General features: G+C 47.7%; 1 protein-coding gene across 1 annotated transcript in view; it reads right to left on the bottom strand.

The window, feature by feature from the left end:
* The window catches only part of LOC140186310 (paired mesoderm homeobox protein 2-like), a 19,108-nt gene extending 4,304 nt beyond the window's left edge, over positions 1-14,804 (bottom strand). Inside the window, exons 1-3 of the mRNA XM_072240413.1 lie at positions 14,459-14,804; positions 1,973-2,157; positions 236-414 (exon numbers count right to left, since the gene is read on the bottom strand). Coding sequence (XP_072096514.1) covers positions 236-414; positions 1,973-2,157; positions 14,459-14,669 — 575 coding nt within the window. The 5' untranslated portion in view covers positions 14,670-14,804. The remainder of the gene's footprint in view (positions 1-235; positions 415-1,972; positions 2,158-14,458) is intronic.
* Between the last annotated feature and the right edge of the window lie 962 nt (positions 14,805-15,766).

Genomic DNA, 15,766 nt, shown 5'->3' with positions numbered 1-15,766 from the left:
ACCTGAAATGAGAACACTGAATGTATGCAGCATTGGGACGTAGCTAACTCACTGGAATTTGAGATGTTCTTTCTGTTTGCATTTGGTCTCACTGTGGGAGTGGGAAGGCAGAGGGCAGATCGGTGAGTGTGCAAGTGGGGAAGAGAGTTAAAGTGACATGCCACAGCAAGCTCGAGATAGCAGGAGCCATTAAACTCTGTCGAGTACAGCCTGGTGCCAGCATGACTGGCGTTACCTGTAGGATGGGTTTGCTGACCATGAGAGGAACTCGGCGCTGAGGGAGACTTGCCGGGGGGCCACAGGCTGCTCGACAGCTGCTTCTGTGCCGTACGATTTGAGGAGGGAGACTGTCCTGCTGGCCAAGGAGGCTCGCTCGTTCCTTCGAAACTTGGCTCTCCGATTCTGGAACCAGACCTATGAAAAGAATGGGATGGTGAGGTGGTGAGGTGGGAGAGAGGAGAAACAGAGATGTATTTGCCTTCTGTAGATCCAAAATCAAAATCAATCCTTTGCATTTCACCGAATTTACCATCAGCAAGAGATCCTTTGAGCCAGATCCACTCAGTTCCTCCTGCACCTCCCCCTTCAAACTGTCACTTCACAGGAGCGTTAAACAGTTAAAATCCGATGCCAAGCCATGTATTAGTTGGAAAAGCTGGGTCAAAAATGTAGGTTTTCACGAGTTGAGGAGTTTCTTGAAGGAGCAGAATGAAGCAGAGGGACTTGGTAAAAGGGAATTCCAGAGACACAGGAGACTGCAGACTGGAGTCTGCAGCAACAAACAATCTGCTGGAAAGAACTCAGCGGGATGAGCAGCGGCCGGGGGAGGACAGGACTCACTGCCGTTTCCAGCTGAAAGTCCCACAGATGTTACTTGACCTGCTGAGCTCTCCCAGAAGATTATTTGTTGCAAGAAGATTCTAGAGCTCTGGGTCAAGGCAGTTGAATTTGGTGTGTTGGAAATCCTGGACCTACAAGAGCCCAGAGCTGGAGCAACGGAGACCTCTCCAAGTGTTCTCGGTCCCTGAGATGTTAACACACACACACACACAATGCTGGAGGAACTCAACAGGTCAGGCAGCAGCTATAGAGAGGAATAAAGAGTCGACATTTTGGGCCAAGACCCTCTATCAGGACTGAGCATTTTGTGTGTGCTACTCTGGATTTCCAACATCTGCTGAACTTCTTGTCTCACTGGGATGGTGTAGGTTTCAGCCATGTAAGGATTTGGATTCAAACAAACAGCAGAGTTTGTTTCTCCACTGTGTTTATCAAACTTTTCCTCAAAGCTGCGCGTCACAGAGTTCCTGCGGTTCAGGCAGAGAGTGTACCAACTCAACAGGCAGAGAGGATCGGTGAAATCAATCGTTAGGGTTGTTAATGGCAACATTTGGAGCCCCAAGTTCTGGTGAGCTACACAAACGACCAAAGAGGAAGGGAGCAAGATAACACTACAGCTGAAGAAATTCCTGCCACACAGCATTTCAAGTCAAGTCAAGTCAAGTCACTTTTTATTGCCATTTCGACCATAACTGCTGGTACAGTACACAGTAAAAACGAGACAACGTTTTTCAGGACCATGGTGCTACATAATACAAAAACTACCCTGAACTACGCAAAACAACACAAAAACTACACTAGACTACAGACCTACCCAGGACTGCATAAAGTGCACAAAACAGTGCAGGCATTACAATAAATAATAAACAAGACAATAGGCACAGTAGAGGGCAGTAGGTTGGTCTCAGTCCAGGCTCTGGGTGTTGAGGAGTCTGATGGCTTGGGGGAAGAAACTGTTTTGCCAATTGCCGAACTTACGGGAGGCCTGAAAAATGTCAAGGCCACGAATGGGAAGAGAGGGGAAGGTAACGAGAGTGGAAGAGTCCGCGTGCTGCAGAAACACCATCGGTGTGCCTGCAGTGTCCCCACTGTAAAACAACCCTGTTTACCAGCAGCATTGCTTTGTTCTGACCTGCACTCTCGCCTCACTCAGATTCACTCTTCTGGCCAGCTCCTCCCGGACAAATGCGTCGGGGTAATGCGTCCTCTCAAACACTCTCTCGAGCGCCTGTAGCTGTGAGCTGTTAAACGTGGTCCGGTTCCTCCTCTGTTTCTTCCGCTCTTTCTGGAGATCTGCGTTTAGGATGCGTCTCACCACTGCAGAGGGGGAGAGAGGAGGGAGGAGAGATTATGGACCAAATAGAATTAAATACAGGTTATCTGACAACAGTATGGATGAAGGAGGGTGAAAGGTCAGTGTGTGTGTGGGACCTGTCCCCAGTGAGGGTCAGTGTGTATGGGACCCGTCTCCCAGTGAGGGTCAGTGTGTGTGTGGGACCCGTCTCCCAGTGAGGGTCAGTGTGTGTGGGACCCCCCAGTGAGGGCCAGTGTGTGTGGGACCCGTCTCCCAGTGAGGGTCCATGTGTGTGTGGGTCCATCCCTCAGTGAGGGTCAGTGTGTTTGGGACCCGTCCCCCAGTGAGGGTCGGTGTGTGTGGGACCTGTCCCCCAGTGAGGGTCAGTGTGTGTGTGGGTCCCGTCTCCCAGTGAGGGTCAGTGTGTGTGGGACCCGTCTCCCAGTGAGGGTCAGTGTGTGTGTGTGTGGGACCCGTCTCCCAGTGAGGGTCAGTGTGTGTGTGGGACCCGTCTCCCAGTGAGGGTCAGTGTGTGTGTGGGACCCGTCCCCCCAGTGAGGGTCAGTGTGTGTGGGACTCGTCCCCCAGTGAGGGTCAGTGTGTGTGGGACCCGTCTCCCAGTGAAGGTCAGTGTGTGTGGGACCCATCCCCCAGTGAGGGTCAGTGTGTGTGGGACCCGTCTCCCAGTGAGGGTCAGTGTGTGTGTGGGACCCATCTCCCAGTGAGGGTCAGTGTGTGTGTGTGTGTGTGGGACCCGTCTCCAGTGAGGGTCAGTGTGTGTGTGGGACCCATCTCCCAGTGAGGGTCAGTGTGTGTGGGACCCGTCTCCCAGTGAGGGTCAGTGTGTGTGGGACCCCCCAGTGAGGGTCAGTGTGTTTGGGAGCCGTTTCCCAGTGAGGGTCCGTGTGTGTGGGTCCATCCCCCAGTGAGGGTCAGTGTGTTTGGGACCCGTCCCCCAGTGAGGGTCGGTGTGTGTGTGTGGGTCCCGTCTCCCAGTGAGGGTCAGTGTGTGTGGGACCCGTCCCCCAGTGAGGGTCAGTGTGTGTGTGTGGGACCCGTCTCCCAGTGAGGGTCAGTGTGTGTGTGTGGGACCCGTCCCCCAGTGAGGGTCAGTGTGTGTGGGACCCATACCCCAGTGAGGGTCAGTGTGTGTGTGGGTCCCGTCTCCCAGTGAGGGTCAGTGTGTGTGGGACCCGTCTCCCAGTGAGGGTCAGTGTGTGTGTGTGTGGGACCTGTCTCCCAGTGAGGATCAGTGTGTGTGTGTGGGACCCATCCCCCAGTGAGGGTCAGTGTGTGTGGGACCCATACCCCAGTGAGGGTCAGTGTGTGTGTGTGTGGGACCCGTCCCCCCAGTGAGGGTCAGTGTGTGTGGGACCCGTCTCCCAGTGAGGGTCAGTGTGTGTGGGACCCATCCCCCAGTGAGGGTCAGTGTGTGTGTGGGATCCGTCCCCCAGTGAGGGTCAGTGTGTGTGGGACCCGTCCCCTTCTGATCCGTGTATCATCGATAAACAGGACCTGACACTCACGGACTTGGGCTATATTATATTTTTGTTTGTGACTGTAAATTTACTGCTATCCTATGTGTGCTAAAGTTGCTTTGTGCTGTGTATGAATTTTGATGCTGTGTTTTATATCTTGGCCCCTGAGGAGGACTGTTTTGTTTGGCTGTATTGATGAGTATTTATGTATGGTTGAATTACAATTAAACTTGAACTTCAGTACATATATTCCTCATGAAATCCCCACTGGATATTGACTATACTTGACAGGAAAATCCAAACTTAATGACAGTGAGCAGCGAATTCCTTTGCAGAGAGACCCTGGTCAATCCTAGGTGCTGGACGTCACTTGACATCACTGAGTCTGTGACTGGCCACCTCAGTGCAAGTTCTCCTTGCACTGTTTACCACATCAGGAGCTCAGAGGATGACACAGAGGAGCAGAATTAGGCCATTTAGCATCTGCACCACCATTCCATCATTCCATCGATCGAGGAACAACTGGGCAGGCGCCTGGATGTCAGCGAGTTAGACTGGCAGGAAGAGTCTTTTAAAAGTCTCCTGGATAGGTACATTGAAAAATAATGGGCTATGGGTAACCCTGGGTAATTTCTAAAGTAAGTACATGTTCGGCATGGCATTTTGGGCCAAAGGGCCTGTATTGTGCTGTAGGTTTTGTATGTTTCTATTTCTGATTTGTTATCCCTCTCAGCTCCATTCTCCTGCCGTCTCCCGTAACCTTTGATGGCCCGACTAATCAAGAACCAATCAACCTCCGTTTTGAATACACCCAATGACTTGATCTCCACAGCCATCAGTGGCAATGAATTTCACAGATTTACCACCCTCTAGTTAAAGAAATTGCTGCTCTTTTAAAGGGCCACCCTTGTACTCTGTGACCATGCCCTCTGGTCTGAACTCCCACACTACTGGAAACACCATTGCTGGTTCAAAGCTCCTTTCTAAGCCCCACAGGAGAACGCAGACCAAGTTAGCAACAATCACTGTCCGATATTTTCAAGGCAATGCTGGACTGGTTTCCTACTCAGATGGTCCCCAGCCTTCTTTGATCCTTCTGACACCTCTACCCTGTTCACACCATCTTTCACTGACTCCATGCTAACCACTCATGTCTCCCCACCCCTTCAATTACCCACATCGCCCAGTAGACGCCCCAATCCGCCACTTAACCCATTACAACCCATGATGCAGAGACCACTTTCCAATCCTTGGCTGATGTCTCTCTTCCCTCCCTGTCCTTAAATCACAGCATTCTTTCATCCATCCTTCTCATTGTCCTAAGCACAAGCCCCAGTTCTTTTCCCACTTCTCACATTGCTGACCGTAGCCCAGACCTCAGCCCCAAAACCCTGCCTTGATCCCACTTCCAGATTAGTGAGAGGTTGCAGTGCCCAAATGGTTATGCTCAAGTTATTGGACCTTGGGTATGGCTTTAGTGCACAAGCAAGGCACACAAAGAATGACAGTCATCTGTACTCTGCTGGAATTCTGGTAGTAATGCAGCATTTCGTGCTGTTGTCACAATTCTCCTGACCTTGGGTTTTCTTCCTGAGACTGTATGGGTTTCCTCCAGCTATTTCTGTTCCCTCTCACATCTCAAAGATCTGCAGATCATCAGGTTAATTGTGCTGTGCGGGGGTACAGGCAGGAAAGTCACAGGGTAGTTAATGGGCGTGTGCGAGAGAGAAGAGGTAACAGGGAACTGCCAGGGAATGGTACCAATGAGATTGCTTTGAGGGTTGTCTAAATAGGCTCCTGTGATTTGAAAATATAAAGAATGACTTTTCCCAGTTCAGGTAGTCACTAACAACTTCACCAGGGGAGTCAGTGAAACATTCTTTACAACCATGCTCCTAATCTAACCAACTCCAGCATTTGAACGGAACCTGGCTGGATATTTTCTGAAAATTTTGAAAAATTCTGTTTTCATGAGGATACAACCCTTGGATTCCAAAGCTTAAGTTATGAGATTCTTTTTTAACAAACTGCAGCTACATTTCTGGGTATTTACAATGTTAAAGGAAGATCTGACTGAAGATTTTAAGATATTAAGTAGGACCACTGGGCTAGATAGTCAGTACCTATCTGCACTGGTTAGGGAATCTTGGACTGAAGCATACAAGCTGAAAATTAAAGCTAAATCCCTCAGGCTAAAGTTAGAAAATGTTCCACCAGGAAGAGGCTGCTGGATGTTTCTTATTCTTCTTAAGCCCATCTCCCCTACTGGGGCATTGGTTGCCAACAGCAACTTGCTCAAGTCTTTGGTCCTGGGCCAAAGGTTGACCAGTCCCGTGGCTTCCGCTTTCACCACATGACTTCACAAGTCTCCTAGGTGAAGATCTTTCCTCTCCCAGGAATGGGGTCTTTGGCGTTTCGGTACCTCTGGGGTTTTACAGGATAGCCCCATGCCCAACCCTCCCATTTCACAGCCGGGCTCAGGGCCGTCCACGGCCCAGGCGTGCTGGACGCATAGACATTTGCAAGTGGTAACTGATGCAAAGTTACTCAACCTCAGATCTCCTGCTGCACTTTGTCTCAATCTCAGCTTATACAAAGCCACGTCCATTTGGACTCACACCAAGTCCCTTTCACTATTTATTGAATTGGCTCCTGGGCCTTCAGCATTCCCATTTTTTCAGACTCTCCCTGCCCCTATCCCGGGCTCTGGTAACTTCCTGCGCCCTTACAACTCTGAGCTAGGACCCTGGGACTTTTCAGTTCTGCCCCTTTTAATCGTTTGCCCTTGGCAATCTTCAGCTGCACAAGATCTGGAATTCATTTCTTAAACCTCTCCAGCTCTCTCTCTCCACTTTTGAGATGCCCCTTCAGAAGTTTCTCTTTGACCAGACTTTTGACCTCTGAGAAACGTCCTTGTGTGGTGTACAATATTCACCTTTCGGTTTTAAACCCGTTTTCAGAAGGGAGCAAGGGTGCTGATTGGGACTTAGATTTTCTTGAAATAAGTATTTTTTTACCTGCTGGAGCAAATCTCTACTGAAGAGGTTTGCTGTTGACGTAGGTGAGGCACTGACTCTCTCCGACAAGGAGAACGTTTCCTTCTTGGGCCTTACTTTCAAAAACCAAAGTGTTTTCAATTACAGATCGAGTGATCTGCCAACATTTAATTCATCACACTTTCAGCTTTGTTTTCCAATTAAAATATCTTTGGCTGCCTTGTTCTCATTAGCTGGGTACACTTTCAATCGGGAGCTGACTACCTGGATTAACACATGTCGTGACGACTCCACCAAACTCCGCAGTTCGAGTTTGCTCTCCTACCTCACTGGCCGTTCCCCCTGCAACCACAGAGTTTTGATTTGAAATTAATCTTCGATTCACTTTCTTCCCTCCCTATTCCAGAAAGGGGGCAGAGATGTGTGGTACCCACCATCTCAGGGCGGAAGAAGTGTTGAGGGAAAGCTGTACTTACTGAGGGAGCTCGGCATTATCAGAGGGAGAGCACCAAAGCAAAGCAGCTCTGTGAGGGGCACTTAATGAGGGAGCTCTGCATTGTTACGGGAGGCGGAGAGTACTCAGCTAATGTGGTACTGTGGGCGAAGGGGGGGAACACTGGCACAGCGTTGCACAGTTGGGGGTGGGAGGAAGAGGACACAATGAGTCAGTACTGATGCCAGACTCTTCTGGCAGAGGGGTCATGCCAACAGCTGGCGCAGAGGCATAGTGAGCTCACACTCCACTGGCAGAGGGGTGGTGCTGACCTCACCGTCCACTGGCAGAGGGGTGGTGCTGACCTCACGGTCCACCGGCAGAGGGGCGGTGCTGACCTCACGCTCTACTGGCAGAGGGGCGGTGCTTACATCACACTACACTGGCAGAGGGGCGGTGCTGACAGCACACTCCACTGGCAGAGGGGCGGTGCTTACATCACACTACACTGGCAGAAGGGCGGTGCTGACCTCTCACTCCACTGGCAGAGGGGCGGCGCTTACATCACACTACACTGGCCGGCCCTGGTGGTCAGTCACCACCTGGGTGGACCTCAGATACTCGTCTGTTTCAGATAGAGTCAGGTAGGTTGGGCAGCTCTTAGCCTCGGACGCAAGGCGTTATTACCATTCAGCCAATGCTTTCAGATAATCCAGAGGTAACCACAATGTTACTTGTGGGACCCTGTTGCGGTCAAGTTAGATGCAGCAATCCCCATTTTACCAAATTACCTCTGGTCATAAACTGCATTGGAAGATCCAAAGGCGGGACAGGCGCTATAAATGCATAAACAAATATTAGAATTTTACCTCTATCCAAAACATTCTAAGAAGCGTGATAGGATTAAGACACCAGTAACCGCGTCCCGGCAGCCCAGCTGCGAGCGGGGTGGACGGGAGCAGCGCCGTGACCATCAGCTTTTGGAGAGAATCAGCGGGAACGGGCGGCGTCCCTCGCACACTTGGAGCTCCTCGGTGCCGGCGCCTGCCTCTCCCGCAGCTCCGGCAGCACCTCCCAGAGACTCCTCCACAGTCAGGGCGCCACGCTCCGCTCACCCAACTCCCGCTGGCAGACGACCCCGACCCTCTCTTTGCAGAGATAGCCCGCACCTCGCCGCACCTCTGCGGCTGGTTCGGTGAAGCGGCGCCGGAGTTGTGTGATCCCCAGTAGCAATCACTGTCACCTCCAACGGAACGCGTTCTGCCCTGCGCTTGAAGCATTGCCGAGCTTCCACCAAACATTCCCGTGAACTATTAATCTTCTATCCTCAACATTCCTGAGCATCCTCCTAAATAACGCCCCCCAGTGAAGGCGAGACCCTCACGTGTTCAGATCCCCCAGTGAAGGTGAGACCCTGGAGGGGAGGGGTTCACATCCCCCAGTGAAGGCGGGACCCTGAGGGGGTTCACATCCTTCTGAAGGCGAAACCCTCACGTTTTTAGATCGCTCTCGCCTTCCTTCTGTAAAATGTTATCATGAATAGTTTGCATCTGTACAGGCAAATAACGAAGCAAAATCCTGAGCCATATTCACCAAGCTGGATCAATGGCACAAATTCAGATCAAGCCACCACTGACTTACTGAAGGGCAGAATGGCTCCTCCCAATGTGCTGAAAGTACTTAACTCGTTTGATGGGTCACTTCCCAGAGACAGTTGATAATCAAACACAAGGGTGCTAGATCCAAAGAGTAAGGGGCAGTTTTCTTTCCCTGAAGGGTATTAATTATTGTGTTTTTTAAACAGCGACGTGCAAGAGGACAGGTTTGGTATGAATGTGCTTTCGTTCTTTCTGTCAACAGAAAAGAAGGAACTGGGGGTTACTGAGGTTCAGTGAAAGCCATGGTGAGAGAACCTGGTCATCACCTTCCCTCCCATTCTCAACAATATCGTTTCACTGTCAGAATAAAGGAAGCAGCAACTACAAACCTTGGAATGCAATGTTTCCTCTGCTAATTATCAGTAGCATCTTCTCCTTCTGAGGCAATCTCTCAGGATGAATGATGATTTGCAGGTTCTGAGGGGGCTAATGAGGGGAATTTGGGAACTGGGAGGGTCCAGGTCTGAAACGTCAACTGTCCAATTCCCTCCACAGATGCTGCCTGGCCCACTGCCTTCCTCCTTCCATTCGATTTTTCACTTTTGCTCCAGATTCTAGCATCCTCACTCTCTGGCACACAATGAGGCCCAGTGTCCAGATAATGGTGATGGCCAAAGGATTAGGACACCAGGTACCATCCCTCTAAGCAGTTTTATAGATGCTGGACAGGGCAGACAGAGCCTCTGTCACATACTGCATCGAAAATCCAACAGTGTGTTAGTCCCTCGATACTACAGGAAATTAAATCAAACGCCAGGGGCTTGGGGTAGTTTAGCATCCCATTTGGCATTTATATATTCAAAAAAATCTTTGGTTACATTAGATTTAAATGAGTTGGTGTTTCTGAAATGGCTTACATTCCTCAGAAATTTAATGACTCCTTTAATTTGGGGCCACAATGTTTCCATTACTGGATTATAAATGTGGGGAATGTGTTTTCTACTCCCACATTGCTACATTATGAGGGTCTGAATTTAGCTTTTAAGAACCTGGAGTAAAGAAGTTGGATTGATGAACATAAAGAAAAAGATGTTTTAGTGTTAAAAACTCAATAATCAATACTCATCTGCCCTTCTTACCCTGCTTGGGTCTAAATACCTCTCCACTCACGTGGTTCATTATCAGCTGAAGTCACCCACCAAACCAGTTTGTTAAGTACCCTCGGCACATAGCGAAAGGATTTGGTCTTCAAGGACAGTTCTACCATTTAGTTAGATCCTGCTTCCATTTAAAACAAAATTCTACCGAACTAAAGGAGTTTGGACTCTGAAGAAGGGCCTCGGCCTGAAACGTCAACTCATAGGTCAATTGGTGCGCAGTTCCTCCAGCATTTTGTGCGTGGTGATTTTGGATTCCCAGCATCTGCAGACTGTCTCGTGTTTACGATCTAAGTCTGGAAATTTTCAACAAGACCCAAGTCTCAAAAGTTCATGAGGGAGAATGGTATTTCCAATTGTCACTTCCCATTGTATGAAGAAATCCCTCCCAAGATCAGTAGTGACAAGCCCAATTCTAATTTGAAGATCATGGCCCCTTGTTATAAAGTGCCCCAACAGAGGAAATAGATCCCTTCTATTCTCTTCACAACAACAAACACCACATTAGATCACTTCTGAACTTCTATATTCAAATTAGATGATGCAACCTGCCTAACTTAATCCCTTATTCTTGCTCTGTTTGTCTGCGAGTGCAATATTTTGTCCTGAGATGCAGAGCCCAGAACTGACTGCAGGAACTCCAGAAGAAGCCCAAGCAGAGCTTTATATAACCGGATCCCAGCTTCTGCCTCTTCTGTATTCCAGCCCTCTGGAGATAAAGGCCAAACATTCCACGAGCCTTGAAATTATTTTTAATACCATCTATCAGCCCTCATCTCTCCGCTCACAGAAGTCTCATGGAGTTTTTGGTATTTGTAACACAGCGAGCTTTACATGTACGGATTTAATCGGAACAGTCTGCCAAAAGCAGACTAAAGTTTATTTCCACTCTGCAGTTTTGAAGTAAGCCCTTGGCTGAAAAAATTTCTTTGAGTAAAGTAATGAACTTATTCAATGCAATTATAGATTCGATCTATAGAGTAAGTTAAGTTGTCTCTCAAATGCTTTGATGATCTGATGTTCCCCCCGCCACCCACCTTTGGTGTTACATTCAATCTGTGATTCCATGTGAACACTGTAACTAGCTGAAGAACAAGAAAGTGATCTCCTCAGTATTACTATCAGTGTTTGCCACTACAGTCAAAGTAAAAAGGCTGCGTAGAGAAGGAAAGGAGAAATAAAGAGAGGGGCTGGGAAGAGAGAGAGAGAGAGAGAGATTCAGAGAAGGACAAGGAAATGCAGGTGCAAACATCAGAAAGGAAAATAATGCAGAGATTGAGAGATACAGACAAGGGAATGAGTCCAATGTGGATCGAGCAGGAGGTGAAGGAACAACCATCCAAGGAAGAAGAGGGTACTAAAGGCCATCAGTAACAGAAATGGGTGAGGGTAGCAGGACAGACAGGGAGATCTTGATGGCCAGGAAGAATATCTGAGATGTTGGGGGACGACAAATTGGGACAGTGTGCTTAGTGACGGGTGGTGAGAGTGACAGACTTGGGCAGGCGGTGACAGAGGGGGGAATTTGGCGAGGGTGACAGATTTGGGAGGAGTGACAGACATGGGGTTGAGGTGACAGACTGAAGTGTTACTGGGGGAGAGGAACAGTGTCAGACATGGGGGAGGTGGGTTTTGAGTAACAGACTGGAGGATGGGTGAAGAGATATAGAGTGGGGTACAGAGTGACAGACTAGTGCGGGGGAGAGCAATGTAATCATTATCCCATTTCTGTTTTGTGGAAGTTTAAAAGATTTTATGTTATTTTAAAAGTTTTAATAACTTTTAAAATCCAGTTTTGAAAATATTCCATTTGTTGACAAGTTCAAATATCTGGGGTCAACTGTTTAGCAGGATGTAGACTTGGATGAGGAACTGATTCATCAAATAACATCAGTTGTGGGTTATGTGGAATTTGGCAGCAGAAATATTTTGCATTTGGACAGGATCAGTGAAACTCAAAAGAAAGCCTAAAACATATGTGCATCAAGCAACTTCGTGCAGAGATGCTGGATAAGGTATGAAAGAGAACACTTCACTACAGAGTGTCATAGAGTCATGGAACTATACAACATGGAAAACAGGCCCTTTGGCCCATCTGTCCATGCTGACAAAGATGCCCCTTTCAATCAAGTCCCCTTTGCCAGCATTTCCCCAATATCATTCTCAACCTTTCCAATCTAAGTTCCTGTCCAGCTGCCATAAAAATTGGTATTGTATTTGCCTCTGGTAGTTTGTTCCACACAGAAACCATCTTTTGTGTAAAAAAAAATTGTCTCTCAAATTTCTATTACATCTCCCCCTCTCACCTTAAACTATGTCCTGTTGTTCTTGGTTCCTCAACCCTGAGAAAAAGTCACCTTGTCTATTCCCCGCATGATTTTTTATACTTCTCAAAGATCACTTCTCAGCCTTCTACACTTCAAGGAATAAAATGCTACTCTGTCCAATCCCTCCTGATAACTCATTCCCTCAAATCCCATGCAAATTAAGGGAATGACGTATTAAAGGTATCTTCAGAAAATACTTGAGTAAAGGCCAGCTTGTTATAGACAGTATGGGGGAACCAGAAACCTGTGCAAAAAGAAATAACCAAAATGGTACTCACAGGTAGAAGGAGAAGAAAAAAAGTGAAGAGAAGAAGATGTGGTGGAAAGAGACTCAAAAGAGGAATTGGAAGAAAATACACAAAGCTGAAGGCGGAACAGCAAACTTACAAGAGAGGGAAAAGTTTTAACATTTTAATGATGTGACTCTTCCAGAAACATTCCTGTCAATTATTGGAACTCTACCCTGTATGTCAGGGCACAGACATTCCGTGAACTAGAATCTGTCCAAGTTTTGGCAATTTTAATCTTCAGACCACACAACCCAACATTTAGAATAACGAGAGTTGGAAATCATGGGTTAACATCATTGAATTATTCCAGCAAGTTAAATGTGTCTAACCAACTCCTTGTGTTTATCTTGCACCATTATCCTAGTTTTATGAATGAAAAGGCTCTAAGTGCCTCTGAATTATGTGATTTTCTGGTTTATTTCAAGGGACATAGTGTAGGTCTTGAGATTAGGGAAGGAAATTGTCAGAATTGCCCAAAGGCAACTGAGAACCAGATGGGGTTCCTAACCACAATTTGATAGGTTCACGACCACTTTCACTGAACCCAGCTTTAATGATAATCCACCCGGTCTCTCAGCCTGTTCTACCACTTGATTATAGTGTGGCTGATTACACCGCATTCCTGTTTACCCACAGCCACCAACTCCCATATTAACTTTTAACTGCAGATTTTCTGAGGTTATTTAAAATTAAACACACAAATACAAATCCAAGTTTTGTGGAGTTGAGCCCGCATTCTTGTCTCTGAACCATGAACACTACCTCGCTATTCCTCTTCTGCATGAATTATTTATTATTTGTTATAACTGAAGGTAATTTGTTTACAAATTTCATGAGATATGTCAGTGATGATAAACCTGATTCTGATTCTCCTCCATTACTAGTCAAGTGAAACAGCTACAATGCTACTGGATCCTTGGGGGGCAGGTACACGACAGGGGAACAGGGGAGGAAAAGGGCAAAGGGAAAGTCGTCCTAATTCACGAATCTTCCCCAGTAATAAACAAATCAAAAATATTAAAATTACGAACGTGTCTGGACAGGGAAACCAATCAGAGAGAATACTGTATATTGGCCCCGCCAGATTACAGAGATTAGGTTGTATACTTATTTTAGGTTGTATTACTTTTGACTCTAAACATAATAACACGTGTAGCCGGAATTTGGATGCAGAAGAAGACCATTCGGCCCCTCAACTGCTCGCCCTTTGATAAGGTCACGGCTCATGAACTGCCACCTCTACTTCCCGTTCTTGTCTCCCCCGGTAACTCTACACCTCTGAATTTATTCCCCTACCTCTGATTTTAAACATTCAAAGACTCTGCTTGAGAGAGAGAGAGAGAGAGAGAGAGAGAGAGAGAGATATCGTTCCGAAGATGGATTTAGACGGAAGACTCGGATTCGTTTTCCCGGGGTAGAAATGTCAAACCCGAGAGAGCACAGTGTTGAGGGGAGAGGGGGCAAGAGTGAAGGAGATGCGTTGGATAAGTTTAATTTTGTTTTCTACGCAGAATGGTAGGTGTCTGATACGCACTTCTAGAGGGGAGTGATGGAAGCAGATACGATAGTGGCGCGTTAAGAGTCTTTTGAACAGATGGACGAACATGCTGGGGATAGAGAGAAATGGATCATGTGCAGGAAGATGGGATCAGTTTAATTTGGCACCACGTTCGTCTAAAACATAAAAGGCCGAAGGGTCTACTGTCCATTTTCTATGCAACCCTCTGTATCAGATCTTTCCTGAAAGGGCAGCCCCTTATCATTGAGAGTGACTTCTGCATCCCACTAGAGAAAACACACTCTCCACATCCACCCTCATTTTAGCAGCCCACAATATTTTTCCAGTGCAGACCTACAGTGGTGACTTTCAATTGCAATTGTGTTTATAGTCAGATTCCTTCACACGCCCCTCTAAAATATTGCAATCGTCCTACGACTTGTATGAGTGTGGAAATATAATTGTTTCTGGACGGAGTAATTGATGGTGGTGGGTTTGGCGCCGACCGGTTCGGATCACCCCGAGCTCCCCCAGCACCATCACTCACCATCCTGCCGAGCAGTCTCCCCTCCTTCGCTGTCGCCGAGACCGGCCTGATCCTTCCCTCTCCTGCTGGCCTCTCTCGCCGGCTCTATCTCACCGTTCATGTCGGCTGCCTCCTCCAGGTCGAGCAGATGACTGACGGAGAAACTCTTTCTGTTCTGAACGGCGTCCGGCGTGTCCAGCGCAGCCGAACGCGGAATGCGAGCCTTTTCCATGAGTTTAACAGTCCACTCTCCTCACCCCAACCATTCTCCCCCTCCTCCAGTCCCGTGGGCACCAGGGATCACCCCCACCCTCAAAACTTTTCACAACTTCTCACAACTTTTGTCTTGCTGTAAAACACACGCCGCTTCTTGCTGACGAATAGGAAAAGAAGCCTTTCAAGGTTTTGCCAGTTCCTGCCTCCCAGCCCACTCACTCCCCCCCCCACCCCCTGGGACTCTTACACAACTCACAGAGAGAAAAAAAGCGCATCGGGACAGCCGCCCACTTTAACCTCTGCCGTGACTCAGCCCGGGTCTAACCGTATAATCTCCACCTCCTCCCCTTCTCCAACACACCACCGCACTCCCTCTTGACTTTCAAATTCCGCCCAAAAGGCTCAAAAACATCATCTGAAAACATCCTAAAGCTGGGCGTCATCAAACCTCGAAAACAGCCTCCCCACCCCTACAGTGACCCGATGTGATGTGTCAGGGATTCGCTGGCCGCTGGCAACTTCTTCCTCAGCGTCAATTTCAGCCTTTCCGACTGGCTCCCGAGATTTTGGTTTCGGTGGTTTATAAATAAAATAACGGACTGATCCGTGTAATTTTACAGAGGCTACGTCCAATGTATGTATCGAGCCAACATTAATAACCGTTAACCTAGCCAGTACTGAGAAGCACGATAAATTCAAATCGGGCGTTTTGGGTGCTTTAGAACCGGAATAACACGTACCTTGAATGAATTACTGGTTGGAATTTGTGTGGTCTGGAAATTAAAATAGTGAAAACTTTGGAGTGTGTTACAGGCTGAATCTATTCGGGGGATTAGAATGTTTACTTTACCAATAACAGAACAAAGTCAATTAAAGCGATTTACATTTTCAATAATAGATAATCGGCTTTGAGATATTGACTGGATTCTAACTAAGCGAGACTAACAAATGTTGGAATCCAGAGCGGCACAAAAACCTGGAAGAACTCAGCCAGTCGGGCAGCATCTGTGGAAGGGCTGTCCATTCACCTCATTGTTGCTGTCTGACCAGTTGACTACCTCCAGTTTTTTTTTGTGTGTTGCTCTAAGCTGGGAAAGTTGGCCTGGGATGGAA

Source organism: Mobula birostris, chromosome 22, assembly GCF_030028105.1.
Source record: "Mobula birostris isolate sMobBir1 chromosome 22, sMobBir1.hap1, whole genome shotgun sequence".
Taxonomy (NCBI): Eukaryota; Metazoa; Chordata; class Chondrichthyes; order Myliobatiformes; family Myliobatidae; genus Mobula; species Mobula birostris.
The sequence above is the reverse complement of the archived record's forward strand: the minus strand, read 5'-3'. Positions and strand labels throughout refer to the sequence as shown.